The 21,028-nt window shown below is 37.8% G+C and overlaps 1 protein-coding gene across 3 annotated transcripts in view; it reads left to right on the forward strand.

Annotated features, from left to right (window-relative positions):
- Positions 1-439: 439 nt before the first annotated feature.
- OPN4 (opsin 4) overlaps positions 440-21,028 on the forward strand; it is a 37,650-nt gene continuing 17,061 nt past the window's right edge. The window contains exons 1-6 of one of the 3 annotated variants that reach the window (XM_052676707.1): positions 440-614; positions 13,632-13,774; positions 15,408-15,541; positions 16,993-17,196; positions 18,932-19,103; positions 19,937-20,101. In XM_052676707.1, the coding sequence (XP_052532667.1) occupies positions 13,635-13,774; positions 15,408-15,541; positions 16,993-17,196; positions 18,932-19,103; positions 19,937-20,101 (815 nt within the window). In that variant the 5' untranslated portion in view covers positions 440-614; positions 13,632-13,634. Of the gene's footprint in view, positions 615-5,276; positions 6,289-13,631; positions 13,775-15,407; positions 15,542-16,992; positions 17,197-18,931; positions 19,104-19,936; positions 20,102-21,028 lie in introns of those variants that run through there. The other 2 variants (XM_052676708.1, XM_052676705.1) reach the window with 2 other exon arrangements.

The following is a 21,028-nucleotide window of genomic DNA, read 5'->3' on the forward strand; positions in this document are numbered from 1 at the left end:
GTGGATAAAGATTATAATTCTTTAATACCAGATGTGGCCACAATTTTTTTTAACCCTCCAGTTATCATGAGATATTATTTTGCAAGCCCCAGGGTTTTAACTTTGATTGCTGTGTGTAGGTACAAATTGCTTCTCGTTGTTCCTCTCCATTTAGTCTTTCCATCAGAGATTTGGCTGTCTCCATTCCTGTATGTTACCTATCAAGACACTCGTGCAACTCCCCCACACGCCCCATCATGATTGCTTTTAGTAATTTCTAGAGCAAATGTTACCAATTCACTATTTTAATCATTTTTTAAATAAGATTTTTTCCCTGCTTAGAGTATTATGATCTGCTTCCTTTCTCACGTGTGAGAAGGGCTGGAAAGATAAGAACTTGGCCACTGGAAATGGGAGGCTACCAAGTGAAGTTTTTTGAGATGAGTTTGTCTAACCAAAGTTCCCTGGAGAAGGGTAGGCTTTGCAGGAGAGAGGAATGAACTTGAAAGTTCAGCCCATGAAGCTAATGAACAAGCTGTTCTGGAGGCACTGCAGATTGAACTTGGCTGTGCTGGAGAGTGCTGTGCATGACGTCTTTTGTCTTCAGACTCTGAGGAAGGACAGGAGGGACAGAGGTGGGTAGACCTTTCCAAGCTACCTGACATGGGAGCCATCAGACACTGGAATAAGCTGGAAACACTGCTAGGGAAACTAACTAAGGCAGAGTAGCTGCTGGAGGGTGTCTTGCCATAAAGAACAGGTCTAATGCTGTGTCACAGACTAAATTCAAACCAGAGAACACTGACAGAATCCTTTTCACCATGGAACTGAGGGTTTTCTTTGCTAAGGTTTAGCAAAACACATCTGAATGGACACTTTTACACTGCCTCTCCTAGCCTGGCCCTTCTGTGCTCGCCTCACTCTGTATTCTTACTTTTCTGCTATGGGGCTGAAGTGCTCCACATCTGCTGGCTGTTCCCTGTGGTTCCTGTTCTTGCTGTTCACCACAGATCTTTGCTATCCTATAAAATCAAAACTACCCATGAGGTGAATTATATTCACTTCCACAGCTGAGCAGAAACTGCATTGATTTGATTTAATATTTTCTATTTAGTCTATTGATTTTTCGAGTAGTCCCAAGAGCACATTCCCATAAATGGCCATACAGAACTTTGTACTCAGTTTAGTAGTTTTATTTACAAAGAATGTTCTTGCCCCTTGCCAAGTTTCTCCAGGCATGAACATCTAAAATTAATTTCTATGATTAATACAGCATAAAAGAGGTGTATATAAAAGACAGTTCTCTGCCTGCACGGTTATTTGGGATACCAAAAGGCAGTATACCATTTAGAAATATCTAGGAAGTGGAACAATTATCACTTGACAGGTCTTAGTTGTTAAGAGACAAAAATAATAAGGAAAGTGAAAAATCTTTATAAAACAATTTTTTTTTTCACCCACCTATTTAAGCAGTTGTAGGTACTGGCACAAAAGCAGGCCTCTGAAAATGCTTCTGAGAAGCACGTTTTCAGAAGTTAGCACCACTGATGAGTGCTACTACTCAGGATTAACAAATCCGATAGAGATGGGATTGTAGAAGGAAGGCTGTGAGGAACAGACTTTTACAGAATCATAGAACCATCAAGGTTGGAAAAGACCTCCAAGACCATCTAATTCAACAGCCCACTTATCACCAGTATTTTCCTACTAAGCCATGTAGCACAGTAGCGCCTTTTGAACAGCAGATGTTGAAAATGGGTAGGTTCTCATGTGAAAAGTCAGTAATTCCTTTCGCTATCCTACCACTTGCAGGAGGATGTAATGTTTACAGAGTAAGCAGAGCATGATTAAACTTCCTAGTCAGCTGCTGAGCAGGATGAGGTGGATCTTTTAATTGAGGATAAGAAAACAGTACTTGAAGCATTAAAAGCAGCTGTTTTGTTTCTTTCTTTGGGTGTGGTTGTTTTGTTTTGATTTGTTTCTTGTTGGTTTGTTTTTTTTTTTTTTGTGAATCTGAGAAAAGGCCTCTGGAGAAAGGACAAATAGCAGCTCTACAAATCAAGAAGGAATTTGATGCTCTTCTCATACCATCATCTAGATTTCCCACTTGTGAGATGAAATCGAGCTTAGCATTGTTATTTCCAGAATGTTTTACAGGCATTATCACATGCTTTTCCCCATTGTAACAGGGGTAAAAATAAAAATAATTTTTTAAAAAAAATCATAACTTGTTAGTAAGCCTTATAAATGTACAACTTCCATGTTCTGTGCCTTCTTATTCTGTGATATCTCCAATTCCAGAAATGTATCTGCACTCATAAAGTGTGAGAGTTTACTTTGCCCTTACTGAATAGTCTGTTCCTGTCTCTCTGTCCTGGGTTTGGATAAGGAGAGTTTAAGGAAGGCCAGGTGGTTTTGTGTAAAGGCATCTCAGGGATATAATGCCTGGCTGACCATAGACAGCCCTGGTCTTCCAACCCTCCTAGCTCTTTCCAACAGCAGCCTATTCATTTTCTACGCATCAAGTTCCCCTTTCCTCCAGTCCACTCTGAATTTCTGCAGATAAACAAAAATTTAATTCCACACAGATCTCCCAGCCAAAGAGGAGGAAACCACTCCTTTCCAGTGGTTGTGAAAGAAATACTGTATTCATCTGGACTTCATTAATCTTTACCCATGAATTATCTTTCTTTTGTTCTATTAGGAAATTTTCTCACTTTCATGGTAGGACCTCAGAATGTTTGTGCTATTTCTGTCTGTGTCTTATAAAAAGCCATGAACAGGAATTAATTACTAGTAGCAAAAGGTGCACTTGAAAGTGCTTTGAAACTGGGGGGGATGTTCTCACCATACCTCAGTGTGACAGAATTCAGAGAGGAATTCTGGCAGGTTTTATTTTCTCTAGAACAGACTCTGCATGGCAATTCAGACCTGGGCCAGCAGCCAAGTGGGTTTCCGCTGTGATTCACACAAGACTGCGGAGGAAGTGTTTGAAAAATTTAAGATGTGCAGAGTGGCTTTAGAAAATACCAAGAGTCATTAACTGATACATTTTCTCCATTTCATTTTGCAAGGAAAGAACTTTTGTTGGAGAATAAACAGGGGAAAGGCAGAGGGCAAACTTCTCCCTCTATATCAATAAGACTACGGTTCTGATAACTGTAAGTGAAATAGCTATACCTATAAAGAAAACAATTATTGCTCACTAAATTACTTTTAATTGTTCTCTCTGGCTTAATACCACACATAAAAGAGACAAAAATTTGAAATAAAAAGTCGTGTGGGTTATTTGTTTTTGTATGTCTTTGCCACAGTTAGCAAGCCTTAACTACAGAGAATGAGATTCCTCATACTTCACACCTTGTGCAGTTCTAGGATGGGACTGCTCTCCTTCCAAGGAAGCTGGGGCATCGAATATGGAACAGATCAACTGAGTTGCTTCTAGCAATTGCTACAACACCAGATCAGAAAACTGTAACCTTATGAGGACATTTCCATTGGGCATTAAGGTTAAGGTCATTGTTAAGGTCAGATTTTCAAAAATGATTTAACCTAGCCTTCTAATGCTTAGCATTCACAAAAGCAGCCCCTGCAGGTGAAGGAAGGATGTGAAATCAAGAGCTCACTTTGGACTAATATCCACTTCTTACAGGTAGAAACTTTCCTTTGTACTGCATATATTTTTATAATAGAGTCTCAGCAGGTAATGAACTAATCCAACTCATTTGTCTGGAAAGGCACGTACAACAAAGTTAAATCTAATGCAGCAAGAAGACAACGTTTCTATAATGTCTGATTTCCTTTATAAAGGAATATTTACTCCATGACTTGATTACTCTGCCGATATATTATGGTCCCCTCTAGAAATGCCAAAGAGGTGGATGTTTCCAGGCTAACTGGGAACGAAAAAATTTCAGCGCATTGATTTGTCATAAAGATGGAATAAGAAGGGAGAAAAAAGTAACCCGTGCCCCAGCTAAAAGGAAAATGTAACGTACAAACTGTAAGCAAAGAGACTGAATGTTGGAATTGCTCAATACTGAGACATAAAGAAGAAAACTAAGAGTATTTGAGCAAGAAAATTAGAATACAGAGTCAAAGAATATTTCTGATCTAGTATTTATGCCTACCATTGAATTTTGTTGTCAAATTGGTAAGAACAAAGTATAGTGCTTTGAACGTAAAGTTCTTCAAAATGGGAGATCTCATTTTCCTTCCTTTCTCCACTCTTCAATCATTAAAATGTACTTTCTACTCTATTCTCTTGATATCAGTACAAGCTCTTGCAATTTCATATTGTAGCTTTCTGGAAAGACTCCTACCTTTGTAGTAGTAAAATACAAAATTGTCTTCCAGAAAGTCCTGTCCCTCGAGGAAACCAACATCATTATTTGCTGCCTTGTAGCTGCAGTGTGCTATTTGCTTGCTGCAGCAGATAAAGCAAGGAAACAGCGATTCTGAGTTCACATCAACTTCTGAAGTTCATCCCATAACACCACAACTGTTATCACAGTGATATTCATGGGTACGATGTGAGACTTCGACAGGAGGGAAAGAGAATACCCTAGAAAATGACCAGAGAATGCCAGTCAACAACAAAGTTAAACTTGCCAGGTGATTGGTCACATCTGAGCTCTGTTCTGCCCCATGTGCTAGTTTAAACCTAGCTTGGGTGTATCTAACACTATGGTGATATTCAAAGAAATTGTTCTGTCTCTCACAATATATCTACTGATAGTTAATTTTAAAGTCTCTCAGCTAAACAACCTGCAGAATCTGTACAGGTAACATTTATCTTGTTTCGTCAGGCCACTGAACAGTAAGCAGATGATACAAGATAAATGCTACCTTCCTTAAATGACTGTCAATGGAGGGGAATCCGCAGCACTACAGGAATGTGTTTTTGATAAAGACACAGGTCATGTACATCCGCATTCATCCAAAGACGCCTCCTGTTCATCCAAAGAAATGCAATCCCTTCTCTCTTAATTTAAGGCAAGTGTGAATTGAAGGAAGGGGACACAAGAAGGGGAGTCCATACAGAGTAGAGGGAATCCTGTTCCCACAGTTACAATCACTACCTTCTCACAGGGGCTCTCCAGAAATAGATCACACCATCTATTACTGACTGTAGTGAAGCTAGTATGTTGCATTCGGGTGATTCTGACGGTGGCCTGAAGGCCTAAACTCTACCATGCTCAGGCTGCAGTGTGTGCTAGAACAGTGTTTTTTGTTGTTTTTTTTTTTTTTTAAATGAATAAACTTAATTTTACCATTATAATGGGCCTTCAGTTGGAAACAGAGTTATTCGTAACTATATACAGTGCAGTGTAAAGGAAGTTCTTTGTGAATAAGGATCTGCCCATGTATGCTCTAACTAAACACAATGAAAAATGAAAGCAAACAACTCTTGAAAAAGTTATTTGTTATACTTTGCCTAAGGCATCAGTGCATGTTATTGGTTTATTTTCAACTGAAGTGAAGGATGATGACAGTGGATTTTATTCTATTTTTTTTTCTGTTTATTTTTAGAAGAGGACCAACAAACAACCACAACCTAAATTCTATAGGACAGAAGTGCACACATGCACTTTGTTAACTATCAGAATCTATTTGAGTTCAGATAGTTTCAGCAGAACTGTACACATACATCTTCTTCCAATGCAGAGTACAAAAACCTAATTCACCAGTATGGTGAAAATGAACAGTAAGGTCTAATGTTTAAGAGAGCTGGTGAAGTCAGCCTTTTACCTTCTTCCTGTTCAGACACACTGTAGAGACAGCATTAAAATTCAGACATAACTCTGTCAAAGGCAAAAAAAAAAACAACAACAAAAAACCAACAAACAGCAGCAGCTTCAAGTGAGCATTAGTTTTGTACTGCCACTGAAATGAAGCCTGAATCTGGATGGAACAAGCAACAAACTGGGCATGTGCAGACCCTGCAGGATTCTGTATTTAAATGGAAGCTGCCGCTGCTGCCCTTTGCTAAGCTGAAGATGGAATAAAGCAAGCTGAGGCTCTGGTGAGAAATTCTGCACTAGATCTTGCACTATTTCAGACAGAGGATCTGACAGTCTGCTTTACACACACACAGAAAGGTAAACTGGCTGACTTAAAATCAGAAGAGAGCTTTGCTTTCTTTGCTATTGCTTATATTTCGTTTGCGTAATTTGCCAGCCCGTTCAAAGGGGGAATATCTTGTCTCTCTGAAGACTCCATCTGCACCAAATTTGTGGAGTCAACTCATGGAATGACTCAGGAGCGATTGCCTACACACTGATGGACCTGCCTCTTAGAGCCCCAACAGTAAGTGCTTTCTCTCACTAACAGCTGTAGTAAGTAGCTCTGCTGGCAAAGCTGGCACTTATAGAGCTGTATATAGACACATAAGGTCCATGCATAGATTTAATGATGTAATGCAATACTAAACAACATAAAGAAATCTTTAAAATCTCTTTATTCCTATATTTATTGTGGAAAAGACTGTAGAAGCAGTGTTCTTCAGCAGTTTTACCTGGGCAGAAGACAGGGAGGATTGTTTAATGGAAAACTATGTTGAATATGTTATAAACTATCAAGAGAGAATGTTCTTGTTAAGTTATACAGTTGGTTAATAGTTCAAATACAACACTTGCTTGTGTTATTATTCAAAATGGAAATCCCCATCATTTCTATAATAGCCTGTAAGTGCAGCAAAGTGATTATGTAAATGCTGAAGAGTTGTTACTTGCTATTACCAAAGCTTTTCAGAAGGTTTCTCCAGGTAAGTTCTACCAAAGAGCTCTCCTTAAAAGTGTGAAGGTGGAGTTCTGTTATAATGACTCCTCATGACAGAACTTCTTGGGGCTTTCTAAAAATATTCTGTATCACAAGCCCGAACAGGAGGAGTTCAGAAACCTCTTCTTGGCTGTGTAACTCAGTATACTGTTGGGTTGCATTCTGTTTGTACAGAAGTCTGTTAAAAAGAAAAAGATATCCAAGCAATTTCTGAAGTTTTTGAAATCTGAATTTCTATGTAAAATATTGATGCTGTCACACCAGGTATTTTGGCATGACTCACATAAGCCAGTTTTTAATACACAGAGCATGTTGGACTTGATGTTGCAGCTTGACCCTTATTTATACTGAAGCAGCAGTAAATATTTTATTATTTGCACAGTAAAAATGCAGAGTGTTTATTTTTAATAAAAGCTGGATATGCATTGTATAATACAGGAAAATGAACAAAGAAGCATCCTGAGCCAAGGCGCTTAGAAACTGAATTAGATGGATAACATAATGAAAGAGGATAGCAGAACAAAGCAGGGAGGGATAACTGGGACTGGAGAGCACATGGCAAAATGGAAAAGGATTCTGGGGACAGAGTGATTCACACTCAAAAATTCAAAATGAATTTTGTCCTTATTCTGCTGGAAGAGGAAATCAGCTGTCTATTCCCTCCCCTTAAGTCAAGTATTTTCAAACTTCTGCATTTTAATTTCACACAAAGATTGGCTTAAGGGAGCTTCAGAACTGAAAGCAATATGTGCTGCCTGTGGTTGAGATTAAATCTGGAAGACCGGATGCAAAATCTGCTATTCAAATTGCTCTGAAGGACAAACATGGAAAGCCCTGCTGCCTACTGGAAAGAGGGCTTAGCATTTGGCGTCATCCTGCTGAACCCATAATTGAAGTAGGATTGCTTACACTTCTCTTTGTTCTGTCTGTCATCACCGAAGAAGGTGCAACTAGAAGCAAGCTCAGGAATTAGAGCAAGAAACTGTGAAGAAAATAAGTGCTATCAGTTATTTGAAGCTTCCGGTAGGTAGAACAAAAACTGCACCTAGAAACTCTAGGAAATTAGTGTATTTCTGTTCTGATAATTTTCTCTATCTGTATAATTTGTTGTACTGCAAAAGGCTTAACATTATGGTTTATACAATCAGTGGTAATGTATAAATAAACAACTTCATCACTTATACTCTAGTAGGAAAATAAAGAACAAAGAAACCTGATACATTACCAAAGTCAACATGAGACTGCCAAAACTTCTGTTTCAGAATGGGGCTCTGTTCCATTAAAGCAGCCATTCTGCAAAACCAGTGACTACAGTGGGAAGCTAGATGAATCCCTAAGAACAACATAGCAGTCCCTATTTCTTCTTCCCTGTTTTACACTGAATTAGATATAATCCATCTGGCATCCAGGCAAGAGTAGCTGGAAAATGCCCTTATCTAAATCTTTTCTGTTCCCAGTTTTTGAAACAAACAAGCAAAGAAGTCAACTAATCATTTAGAACCAAGATTGAGATATGTTCAAATCCCAAAATCCTCCTATGAGGATTTCTCATTTCCCTGCAAACTAAACATTACTTCACAATCTTGCCTTTGGAAGAAAGTGAGGAGTGGGTTACATCAAATACGATATTTATATAAATACTTACACCTGTGGCCTTGCTCCTACTATCATCACTCTTAGCTTTACTAGAACTTCAGTTATCAAGGTGTCTCAGAAGAGTGAAGAGCGTAGTTCTTACTCTGAAGAACTACGGGTGTGCTTTTTTTTTCTTTCTTTCTTTCCCTCAGTAGTACAGTGTATTCTGTGCAATTTTTTCCACTTACACAAATTCCACTCATTTTTTTCCACTTACACAAAAATGTTTTCCTCAAGTCGTGGAAGCAGGGAGAACACTAGGACTTTTAAAAACTGTACATCTTTAAGTGAAACTTACTCAAAAGTGAGCTGGTATTGTTTTGTTTGTTTAACAACTTTGAAATAGCTACTTAGAAAACCTTCTCTTTAGGAAAATATGTATAATAAACACATTTCCAAGATAAAGCAAATGAAGGCATCAAATATTTTTGGTCTGGACTTCCTTTTAACAGGGGCAAAACACTTAAAAAGTCAGTGGTTTCACCCTGGAAAGCAAAATTTCTTATTTCCTTACAACTCTCTTTAGACCAGCATCTTGTATGGTTCTGACACACTACACAAACTGCCATACATTAAGGCTGAAGTTTACTGAATGATAGCTGACAGTATGGCCAGTTCTGCAATAGCCATTTTGTTATAGGTGATATACAAGCTTTCTTTCAGGGAGAGCATAAAACATTTCAAGAAGGAAGACTGCATTAAACGTAGTTGTTTCCCCCTTCTTCTACTGCCTCCACAAGGACACACTTAAACACGATGGAAGAAAATATACTGATGTGCAGCAACCTTCATAACTTGCTGCCACTGACTCTTAAGGCAAATGGCAGAGTCGGATTTAGGAAAGGATTACACCTATATATGAGGGATAAAAATATCCTCCATTAAGATTATCTTTTCAAAGGGATAACAACTCTGTTTTAGGATACAAACCAACTGCTAAGAGTGGGAAGGGAATTCTCATATCGCTGTTCATTATGCACTCAGACTTCCCAGGGCAGCAGTCATGGCACCAAGATTGATGGAGCCCAAGATACATTTGGACAATGTTCTCACACAGATGGTTTGATTCTTCAAAACTATAGTGCAAATAAATAATAAATGGCTTGCCTATCAGAGATTAATTATTTTACAGCTCTTTCAAAAGGCCAGGCTTCATCATAGCTAAACAAATTATAAAACCTGCTTTTAAGGGAGACTTAAAATGCCACCCTTGGCATTAAGATATGTTCTCAAACTGACCCTACTTACTGTGAAGATATTGTGTAACATTTCAGTTACTCCTCTAACATCTTCCACAGTTTCTCAAGCTACCATTTTTTTTTGCTCACTTAAGAAGTGTGCAATATTTAAGCGGACTGCCAGGAAACTGGTGCTTCTCAGTAAATTGTTTTCTACAGAATTAATACCAATTTAAGCCACCCACAACGTAGTATGCCTGTGGGTATACTGGCACCCAGTGGTCCAGAGCCTCAGATACAAGTATCCCTATTAGTTGACTCAAGAAAGATGTAGTGTATTAACTGACTACAGTAAAACATCCAACTTCTTCCCAGTTCTACTTCTTCGTTCATCTGGTACTGTTTTGAACCACGTTACACAAAACAAGCTGTGTTTTCGTATCACTTAGAAGAGAAATAATGTAGTACTGGTTCTGCCTGCTCATTTATTTTAATCTTCATTACAGTGTTGTAATGCTGAAATGCTAAAATGTGATGGAAAGTTCATCAATAATAGCAGAGCAGCACAATCCTAGGCTACAGCAAATAAGAACAAATGCAAATGCAGCAGCCATAGATACAGAAATAAAGGAAGAAAAGCTGCTTACCTTCAGAAGGCCACAGGCAGACAGGAATCTCCATAGCGACACCCTCACCTCCACTGCCAACACTTAAATGAGGTCTGGGAAGGAATGGATCCTGGCTTTATCTCTTCTGGTCACTCAGGTGTATTGGATGCAGCTGAGCTCCCCTGGGTTGGCCCTGTCTTCTCACCAGGTGCTCAATCACTGTTTCAGGTTGTGACTTAGCATTTTCACTACGTAAGTGCATACAGAAAGCAGGCTGAACAGAAAAACAGGCAAGATAATCATGTTCTGGGATATCAATGCAATTGAAATAGTTGTTCAGATGGAGCATTCTCAAAGGACAATTGCTATGGCAGGGATTGCAAAGGTGTGATTTTAGTTCTCTTATGCCACCCAAGTACTAATACCATAGGGTGACAACAGAAGACAGACTAAACAAGGCTAAACAGAGAAAAGCTTTGAGAATTGTCTGATTTCTTGATTAGGCTGCTGTCCTGATTTCCTCAAGCATTACCTTTTTCCCCTTATAACACCTAGAGATGATTGAGACAGGCAAGTGTTTTCATCTTCTAGTAAGGAAGGTAACGTATGCAACTCAGTGATGAATTTGAAGTGCTTAGGTCTGATCTAATGCCTTTGGGTCAGCTAGCACCTTTCTTTGTCTTCAAGAAGCTTTGAATCAGACCTGTCTTTCTAATAAAAAGAGTTACTTTTTTTTTTTTTTCTTTAAATAATGGAGTTTTTTCTTAGCGAACAGCAAGAACTGGACTCTGTGGTGAAAATAAGCCATCTCCAGGAAGTCCACACTAAAATGTGAATTTACTCCTCTTTGCCAATCCCTTTCTTTCTCCCTCTACTTGGTATTATGTCCTACCAATGCTCAATTACAAATATTACACATTTTTTTTTTCACATTTGACATTTTTATTGACTCTGCACCTGTTTCATTCCCCAATAAGTAGTTTTGATGTCTTCTACTGTCCCATAAACAACCTTTTCCACTATTTTTTTTTCTACATCCAAATCTATCCTTCAAATTGTTTCTTGTCCTTTGTCTCCCACAAATTTAATTTAAATTACAGCCATTTCAAATCTGCTTTCTGTAGCCAAAACAAGCTCCTTTAGTTGCTTCATTTCTGTTACCTTGATTAAATGGATAGCTATAGAAGAAAATATCAGAAATCTCCATTACATTAGTGATCGTGATTCTCTGCGGAGCAGCATCCATAAAGCTACAGAAATAAAAAATAAATAAACCTAAACCAAAGAACACCTGGTCTAATTTAATTAAAAGAGTTTTATCTCAGACTATCCCACTCCACTTGCTATTAGTGTGGGATTTTGTGTTACCTTACTGACAGTGTGTTAAATAAACCAATATCTATCTACACGGGCAAGATGCCCACTGATTTTTATGTGAGGCCAACTTGCTGAAGGAACCTGAACAAAAAAACATCATGATTCTGTCTCTCAGTTATTACATCAGCTTTAATACAATCATAACATTTTGCTCCAATTACAGTAACAGCCAGAGCTACATTTTCAGTCTCTACTATTTGTCCAGCATTTCATCCCTGCTAATAAAGAAACTCAGGGAGCGCATTCCTCTTATTGAGGATTGCCATGGGCAGATCTCCAGCTCACAGTCAAAGACAATCTTTTGTACAATTTCAGACTCTCCTGGGGTTTAGCTTTTGCTACCGGCACATTGGTTTTAAATGCAAACTGTCTCTTATAATTTCAATCCAATCTCAGAGATCTATTTATAAGTAATGTCTGCCTTTATTGTCTGGAAACACCAGGGTCCTTTAATAACAGGAGTGTTGTTGAAGGCATTCCTGAGTTCATTCTAGCAGTGAATGCCAGCAGTTGACACAATGGGAGCATAAAGTAAGAATTTCATACATATATCCACTGCTTTCCACTTTCCTACCAGTAACCTTCCTCTTCCTGGGAAGGAATAACTGAATGTGTTAGCTGTAACACCACCTCCCAGTACTTGTTCTGGGCAACAGTACATCCAGCCTCATTTATGCTCAGTACAGACACAGACTTTGGTGCCTTTCCCTGGATCCTCAGCCACAGCCAGACTGATGATACTCACAGTAGGAAAAATATAAGCTATTCAAGATATCTGCTGGGCTTTATTGACACGGCATGATTCCTGTAGCTCATTAGCTGAGGAATGCCATGGCTGCAGCTGACAGATTTGAATTAGGTGTGGTGGCCATGGCATGTCATTCCAGCGTGAGTGCCACCTATGATGAGAAAAACCTGGCAATGAAGAAGAGACAGGATCTGTCTGTGCAGAAGAATGAGGATGGGGCTTTGTGTTTGTCACAGCTACATTCACTGATTGGAGCTGGTGCCAAAGCATGTTAAGGACAAGGGCAGCACGCACAGAGGTGTGTGTTTAAATCTCCTTGCCTGACTTCACAAGAAAAGGCAGCAGAACAGTGACAGTTTGCACGTCCTTTACCATTTTTGTTAGGTCGTCCTGCTTCCTGGCTGCAGACTTCTTGTTCGCCTCATTACTAAGATGGGGTCATTTGGTCTAAAAAGTGTTTGTAGCTCCTGAAACTTACTAAGAAAACATTCTAAACTATTATTTGAAGTGCCGAAGTCTCCAGACTTACCTAGTGAATTTTGCCACAAGTTATTAGTAGATAAGCTTTCAAGTGCTTAAACCACAATTATCACAAAAAGCAAAATACCTTCACTCAGTCCAGAGAGAAAATAAAACTGATATGTAAAAAAGGTGCAAACTTGAAAATTTTGCTGTTTAAAGTTTTCCAATCATTAATGTAGTTTCCACCAGACAGCTGCTCAGTCTTTTACCAACTGACAGGCTTTTAGTAACTAAGCCTTGAGGGCAACTAGCAATGTGGTTATTTCATTTCTCTCACTGAATAATCAACATTTTACCCATATACCTTTAATCCCATAAAGGATTAAATGCACATTTATCAATAGACAGTTATCCATCAATTCTATTTAGAGAAGATACTGTTGTTAGAACAGAGATCACACTTCACGAGTACAGAAACTTTAATGACACGAAAACCGCAGAAAATATTCTTGTTAGGTACTGCATTATTGATGTCAGATGAAATAAAAAAGGTCCCTTCATATCTCTAGTTCTCTTCTATATCTTTCATTTTCTTTTGGGAGGGAATAAACTGCTTTTCTTCATTAAAATTCTCAATCCACAGGAAAAGCATAGAGTACTGTTTGACCTGTGTGCTTCTGATGGTGTATATGTGGCTCCCGAAGATGATCAACTGTAAACGTAACTTGAAAGTAATTAGCTTATTCTGATTCTTTTTGATTGCTGGCATTTCACACTCTTGATCAACTCTTCTACTAGGGTAGCACATGCCAACTTACTCACCAAAGTCTGACAATCTACCTATGACTTTTGTTTGCTTTGTAGAAGATGACAGTGAAAGACGTTCGTAGTGCTTTTCCTACAGTGGATGTCCCAGACCATGCCCACTATACAATTGGAACAGTCATTCTTATCGTGGGGATCACAGGAACTCTGGGTAATTTCCTGGTCATCTATGCTTTCTGCAGGTATCTTGTTTTGTATATTTTTCTAAATACTGGGATGAACTTTAACATCAACATGACTGTACTCTGTATGCAGTGCAGACATGCTATCACTCTAAATGCATGGCTTATTTCCTAACTAAAACCACATCCCAACTTTTATATCTGAAAGTAATCTGATCAATGATAACAATGTGATTTTTTTCACCTTTTTTTTTTTTTATTCACACTGTTTCTTTCTGTTCACTGAACACTGACAGAGCATTGCCATGACATCTAGACCAGTGAGCCTCTCCTTCATGATTGATCATTAAGCATTACTGTAATAAACATAAAAAATAAAAACTATATGACAATTAGACTGGGTTAACTTGAATCACAGGAGTGAGAACCTAACTAATGAGGCTCTTGAGCTTGTATTAATCTAGTGCATTTATCTAGAAGGTTAAAAAGGTGATCTCACATTTTCTGCTACATACAGTGTGTGCGTTCAGAGCAGATACCAACATTTCAGTGTGAATGACACGGCCTTAAGAACAGATCAGGTGTTGGCGTGCAGACCAGATACATGAGACAAGAGTGAAGTAAGTGACCTAGCTTAGCACTTTGGCTGGTCCCATACAGCAAATCCAGCCATACAGCAAATCCAGCCAGTTGCATTTCTAGTGAGAGAGACAGCCTGTCTTTATTGAAGATGTTATGAAGATAAAAAGGGACATTGAAAGAAAAATAATAAGTGCATCAGAAGTTCAGACTACACGTCAGATGCCTACAAAACAGTCTCAAAAAGTCACAAAAGTCTAAGACAGCCAGGTATCTGAAATAGAGATTTGTTCAGCAACTTAGCAGATTACTGGACAAAAACAAGTACCCCTAAGTATCTACTAAAAATATCTTGTTGCCCCCAAATTGACATTCAGGGGACGGTATATTTACTCACTGATTCTGGATCAGTACAAAGAACTGATCATTTATTCAGATTCTTTATATTTTTGCCTAAGACCAAAGTTTTGAGAAAGGAGCTAAAAACTTACACTAAGCCATGAACAAAGGAGCTCTCAATTCAGCTTCTCTGTGTACCTTTAAAGTATTGTACTATGATGTTATGAATAACCTATGTAGGCAGAATACACTGAAGGCTGGCTACCATTCTCTTCAAAGTCAGTGTATGTACAAATGAAATGAATGTCACAGGGAAGAACTGATGTGAAACAAAATGCTTGATGCGGTACACAGCAAGTTTGCTTAATCCCTGTATTTGTAAGTCATTGCTGATAAGATCACCAGCATGGAGATATGCACTATCCCTCCTCCAGCTTAACACGACCCAGATCCAGCAAATCCATGGAACACATCAGCTTTAATTTCCTGTTAATCACGGACATGCAGTGCACTGGGTCAGAGTACTTAAGGAACAATGTGATTTATCCCCACCACTGAGCTGGTTATCAAAACAGTCCTCTAAAATGCACAGCAGGATAAGGATGTAAAACAACCTTATGTTCTCTTGGGACAGAAATGAGAAGCATACTGTCCTAACTTGTTCTGTAGAGTGCCATGGTGTTTGCGAAGTTGCCAAAGCTCACAGAAAAGAGTAATGACATAATTAAGAGCACCGCATTGTCTAAGAAACATTCCTTCTATCTTTTCTTTGTAGGAGTAGGACCCTTCAGAAACCAGCCAATATATTCATCATTAATCTAGCTGTTAGTGACTTCCTTATGTCCATCACACAGTCTCCAGTATTTTTCACCAACAGTCTCCATAAACGATGGATTTTTGGTGAGAAAGGTTTGTATATCTACTTTCCAATAAATCACTAAGTATTGTCCTACTGTAGTGGCAGTTAACTACCCATTTCCTAATCCTCAGGTACACTTGCAATTTTCAACATTGCTTCAACATTAAAACCAAAGTTTCCCTGAACATTTTTGTCCCTATCCAACAATTACATTCCCAACACGAAGAAGAAAATTACACACACAAGATACAAAGGAGACTCCGGCAATCTAATACAGAGGACCAGTCTCCTTGCCAGTGTTATTTCCCAATCATCTTGTAAGGTAACTACTGGTAGAGCCCTGTGACAAGGAACCACCAACTAGCAAATCACCAACTTAATAGCAGCTCTAGATAATCTGCTCAGAGACTAGCAACCAGAAAGTTTGGCAACAGTGAGTTTTCTCAACAGAAATATTAACCGAACATGCCTGCGCAGTAAGCAAATGTTCTTGTGGGAGTTCGTGTTAACATGATTTGCAGAAGACATCTGGTCATTGCAACTACAAGAGTAATTAACTTCAATGTGCTATAAAATTGCAGAAATACTTAGGATAAAATGAACCCCAATTTCTGTCCAAATCATTTTACAATCTAAATAGTCAATATCCAAGGAAGGAACCTAAAACAAAACCTCTGTTCTAGCAGGTAGAAGGCAGTATTTCTTCAAAAGATTCTCAAACTGCAGGTGAAACATGTGACTGAAGCCAACAGCACATCTGCTGCAGGCTTCAACAGCGGGATTTTCACCTTTGGCCTAAGAGGTGTGCAAATCTAAGGAGAAAACTCACTCCTAAGGAGTCAGCAATCAATAACGTATAAAAAAATCTTGTAGAAGGGAATTGCTTTCATTCTTTTATAACTATAGTAAGAAGATGACTAGTCTTTGCTTCTTGAATAGGTATGGACAGAGAGGGATATCAGAGAAATAACATGGCTGTTTTGATCCCTGATCACCAAAAGAATGGCTGTTTTTCCTGCTTCAATAAATTGCTCAATTGCACACGTTAAGAAATAAAAAACACAACCCTCAGCTTTTAATCATGATGATGCTTGACTTGTTAAAATTACTTATGAATATATTCATAGTCTGAATAGCTACTACAATTATGCTGACCTTGAGATACAAATGATACCATGACATCAAAGTAGCTAGAAGGCATCCTTGAACAAAATAGATGTTTTTAAGGGAACTTCAGTAAAACTGGAGTTAAGCAAGATATCATGGGACTGTTAAAAAATTTCTACTAGGAACATCATAAATCAGTGAGTGAAAATATAATTAGCAAGATAAACAGTAGCTTTGAAACAGTATTACATTACAATACTGGAAAACTGAAATTCCATCGGTTTATGAATCCCAGAAGACATTAGTTTACAGGAAACAAAGAGTTGAGTCTCCTATAAGTTAATTAGCACGAGTAGATTAATTTCACTGCTACTTCTGTCATCTTCATTGAAAGGCTGTGAGCTGTATGCCTTCTGCGGAGCTCTTTTTGGCATTACATCTATGATCACTTTGATGGTGATTGCCTTGGACAGATACTTTGTCATCACAAAACCTCTGGCTTCTGTTCGAGTGATGTCTAAGAAGAAGGCCCTTATAATCCTGGTAGGCGTCTGGCTGTACTCTTTGGCTTGGAGCCTCCCACCCTTCTTTGGATGGAGTAAGTGAAATGGAATACAAATTTTTTTCCCTTATAACATTGGACTAAAAACTGGACTGTCACATTTATAAGAGATGGGTAAATGAATGGCTTGCATATTAAGCCTCAAAAACCTGTCTTAGGAAAATTGATAAAATACATACTGAAACTGAAGACCTCAATCTGAAGAAAAAGTACAATTTGAATAAGAGCAACTTACATCACACAGGCATTTTTCCTTGAACTTACTACTTATTGTACAAAGAATAGAAGATAAAATAAAGGCCAAAATTTATGAAATGATGAACTTGCCTATTTTCCCATATCTACTTCTGTTGAGCCAAACTGAACAATATAAAAGTGAAATAAATAAGGTTTTTTTTTTCTGATGATATTTTTTTCTTCCCCAAAGGTGCTGTGTATGAGTGGTGGCAATTTAAATGTCTTCATTCATGTAATAGAGGAATACAGTCTATTCCTTAGACTATTCCGTGAATATTTTGTTGAAGTACATCTTCAGTAGGTCTTGATTGTATTCCAGATGTGCAAATGGCACTGGATATCAGCTGCATTGTCTATTCAGACTTTAGTATCTTCACTGGGGATTCTGCTAGGAGTGGCATTTAATAACAATGATACAATTTGCTTTTGTAAATTTTTTGTTTGCAAATTGGAACACACATTTGATCATTGCCACTTGTAGCAAAGAGAGCTCCTGTTATTATTCCTCATTTGCAACCAACTCAGTAACATTAATTTGTTTCCTATGAGTCACCAAGTTTCAGTCAGTAAGTTAGAATGAGCTCATCATTCAAAACTCCAGCCCATTATTTTGTTCCCTAATTCCAGAACAGAATGTGTCAGCTCAGCTGAGGAGAGAATTTAGCAATGTTTTGTTTTCCCCAAAGAATGCTGAAAAAATAAAATAAAATAATAAAAAAAAATTACAAAGTTGAATTTTAGAAGATGTTTGTTTTTGACTTGCTACTGCCTGTCGGGTCTGCCTTCAGTATGAGGCATGTTTAACTAGCCAATCCTCAGTGCTTGGGAAAGCAGCCTTAAGTTGAATGAGGCAGGGTTAGAAGAACAAAGTGACAATAATGTCTTAGATTCTGGAATTTTGATGGGAGAAGGCAGAATACTAACTTGAAATGTGTTAAGTCATTATCTTATAATTAGATTCCAATAGTATCAACACTACTAACCTTCATATAAAAAGTGGATGCATCTCAGAACATCTGATATGCTATTTTTAAAAGTTCAGCAGAAAATATCACTGTGAACAGTGAAAATTGAAATAAAAGGAGAAATACGTTGCCATTAAGAATGTCTTTAGTTGTTTGACACAGTTTCTCTAAGGAAATTATATTTTATTTCTACAAGTACTCAACTTTCTTTCGTGACAAAATTAATTTGACCTACACAACATAGCTCTCCCCTTTGCAGAATAGATTAATAAGTAGTAATTCTAAAAAGAAGCCGTTAAAGCAATCAGTTTCATTTCACTGCATGGGAAGAAGCAATTTGAGCGAATCTGGACTTAAATGAAAACAGTGTGGGTCTGATGAAAAACCCACTGAAGTATTTGGAGAGATGCACTTTGCCTATGTTGAGCTTAAAGTTATATTCAAGGATTGGAACAAAATGATTCAGTTTTCAGATCTCATCTCATGTTACTCTGAGTATCTTTCCCTAACTCCTGCATTCAGATACTGGTAAGAATCACATTGTGGTTGATATCTTCTCCTGTTTCTAGGTGCCTATGTTCCTGAAGGCCTGCTGACTTCCTGTTCCTGGGATTACATGACTTTCACACCATCAGTCCGTGCCTACACAATGCTGCTTTTCTGCTTTGTCTTCTTCATTCCTTTGATTGCTATCATATACAGCTATTTCTTTATATTTGAGGCTATCAAGAAGGCCAACAAGTAAGTAATTAGAAGTCTTAAGTTTTTATTTCTTTGTTTAAACGACTTTTTTTTTTTCCTTTTCTTAAAACAGACTGACAAAAGAAAATTGGAAAGTTTTTCAGTTCAAGTATATAACTGTGACAAGAAACCAAGTAAGAATTCTGTCAACATGTAAGAATTATGATCCTTAGAAGAGCCATTCAGGGCTCTGAATTTATGCCAGAGCTGTTCAGTATACTTGCTAATGATACAGAAAATGGTACAAGTAGCAACCTGAGAAATCTGAAGGATGTGAAAGGACTATAGAAATTAACCAATTGTGAAAAGCAATACTAAATGGATATCATTTGTCCATTTAATATGTCCAATAACAGTAAATAAAAGCTATTCCATGGGAAAAAAAAATGAAATCAACTGCAAACACTGTGTTTCACAATGAGTAAAAAGAAAATAAAAATAATCACACATCTCTAAACAAAAACTATCATACAGGCCAGTGTTTGCCACTATTCTTAGATATCTGTCTTGTAACTATCAGCACAGTAGAAAATGCAGACCGACAGTAAAGTACAACAATCAGATATAGAGAAACAAAGACTTCTCTAGTTATATTTTGTATTTGTCCAATTAAATGGAATACCTGATTTATGTGGAAACTCTTCTAGCATGGGACTATTTTTTCCCCCCTACATTTTGTCCTTGATTAGCGCAGCTGAAATACACCAAATTGCAAGGGACTGGTCACATAGTGACACACATTAAAAGTACATGAGTTATCACATAAACTAGCATAAGAGTAATTGCTGCAATTCCCTATCTCAATTTTGCTGTTACACATTTACTTCCCCTAGGTCTATACAGACATTTGGATGCAAACATGGAAACAAAGATCTCCAGAAACAGTATCATCGGATGAAGAATGAGTGGAAGTTGGCTAAGATTGCACTGATCGTCATCTTGCTTTATGTCATTTCCTGGTCACCATACTCTGTCGTTGCTCTGGTAGCTTTTGCTGGGTAATTATGAATGTATCAGCAAATGAGGGTGTGCAATTGGGAAAGACAGATGAAAGCCAAAGCTACTTGTCAACTCTAATGCCTGAAGTGCATTCCAAACATTAACCTATTCTGGAGTGACATTTAACAAATAAGGCACATGCTGTGATTTTTTCTTAAGTTTCACTTTTCAAGGGAAAAAAAACCAGTAGTAGGAAGTTTATTCCTTTCAACATAAGAAACAATGCTGATGATTCCTGAATGCATGCTCTGTGACAGCATATTTGATCCATCCAAATTTTATTTAGCACCAAAGTGCTAAGGGAGCCAAAAAGAACCACCCAGGGGAGATTTTTTTTCCACTTCTTTTACTTGCAAGTCTATTTATTTGCTTGTCTTACATCAAACTGATGAAATTCCTTACATACATGTAAGGAAAACAAGCTCAAAATTACACAAGTATATACTTGCTTAGGGAAGTTTGTCAGTGTTAGACATAGAAGTAAACAAATCATAACAGCATGTCCTTCGTTTATCTAATTACCAGTGTTTCATACAATAGTTTCCACAAAAATATGATACCATTAATATAGAATCTATATAAAGCTTGACTATCAGATATTGACCAGAATACCGTTGGTGCAACCCAGGTACAAGTCAAAAACTCTAAGCCTGGATGTCTTGGCTATATGTAGATATGTCTATTATGATAAAAGCTGACACTGAACAGGCTTCTTCATTTTCCAGTGCTTCAGTTAAGGCTTTCTAAAGTGGATATGACCATGCCCAAAGCCTTGTAAACTGCAAAGAATCTGAAATTCTTTGCAAAAGAATCTGAATTTTTCAAAGAATCTGAAATCTCAACTAGAAGACTCAAGCAGAAAGCAGTACATTTTGGGAGGCAGGAGTACTCATTGTAACACACATAAGGAAGAGGCAAACATGGCT

Source organism: Tympanuchus pallidicinctus, unplaced genomic scaffold (assembly GCF_026119805.1).
Source record: "Tympanuchus pallidicinctus isolate F22 unplaced genomic scaffold, pur_lepc_1.0 scaffold16, whole genome shotgun sequence".
In the NCBI taxonomy this organism is placed as follows: domain Eukaryota; kingdom Metazoa; phylum Chordata; class Aves; order Galliformes; family Phasianidae; genus Tympanuchus; species Tympanuchus pallidicinctus.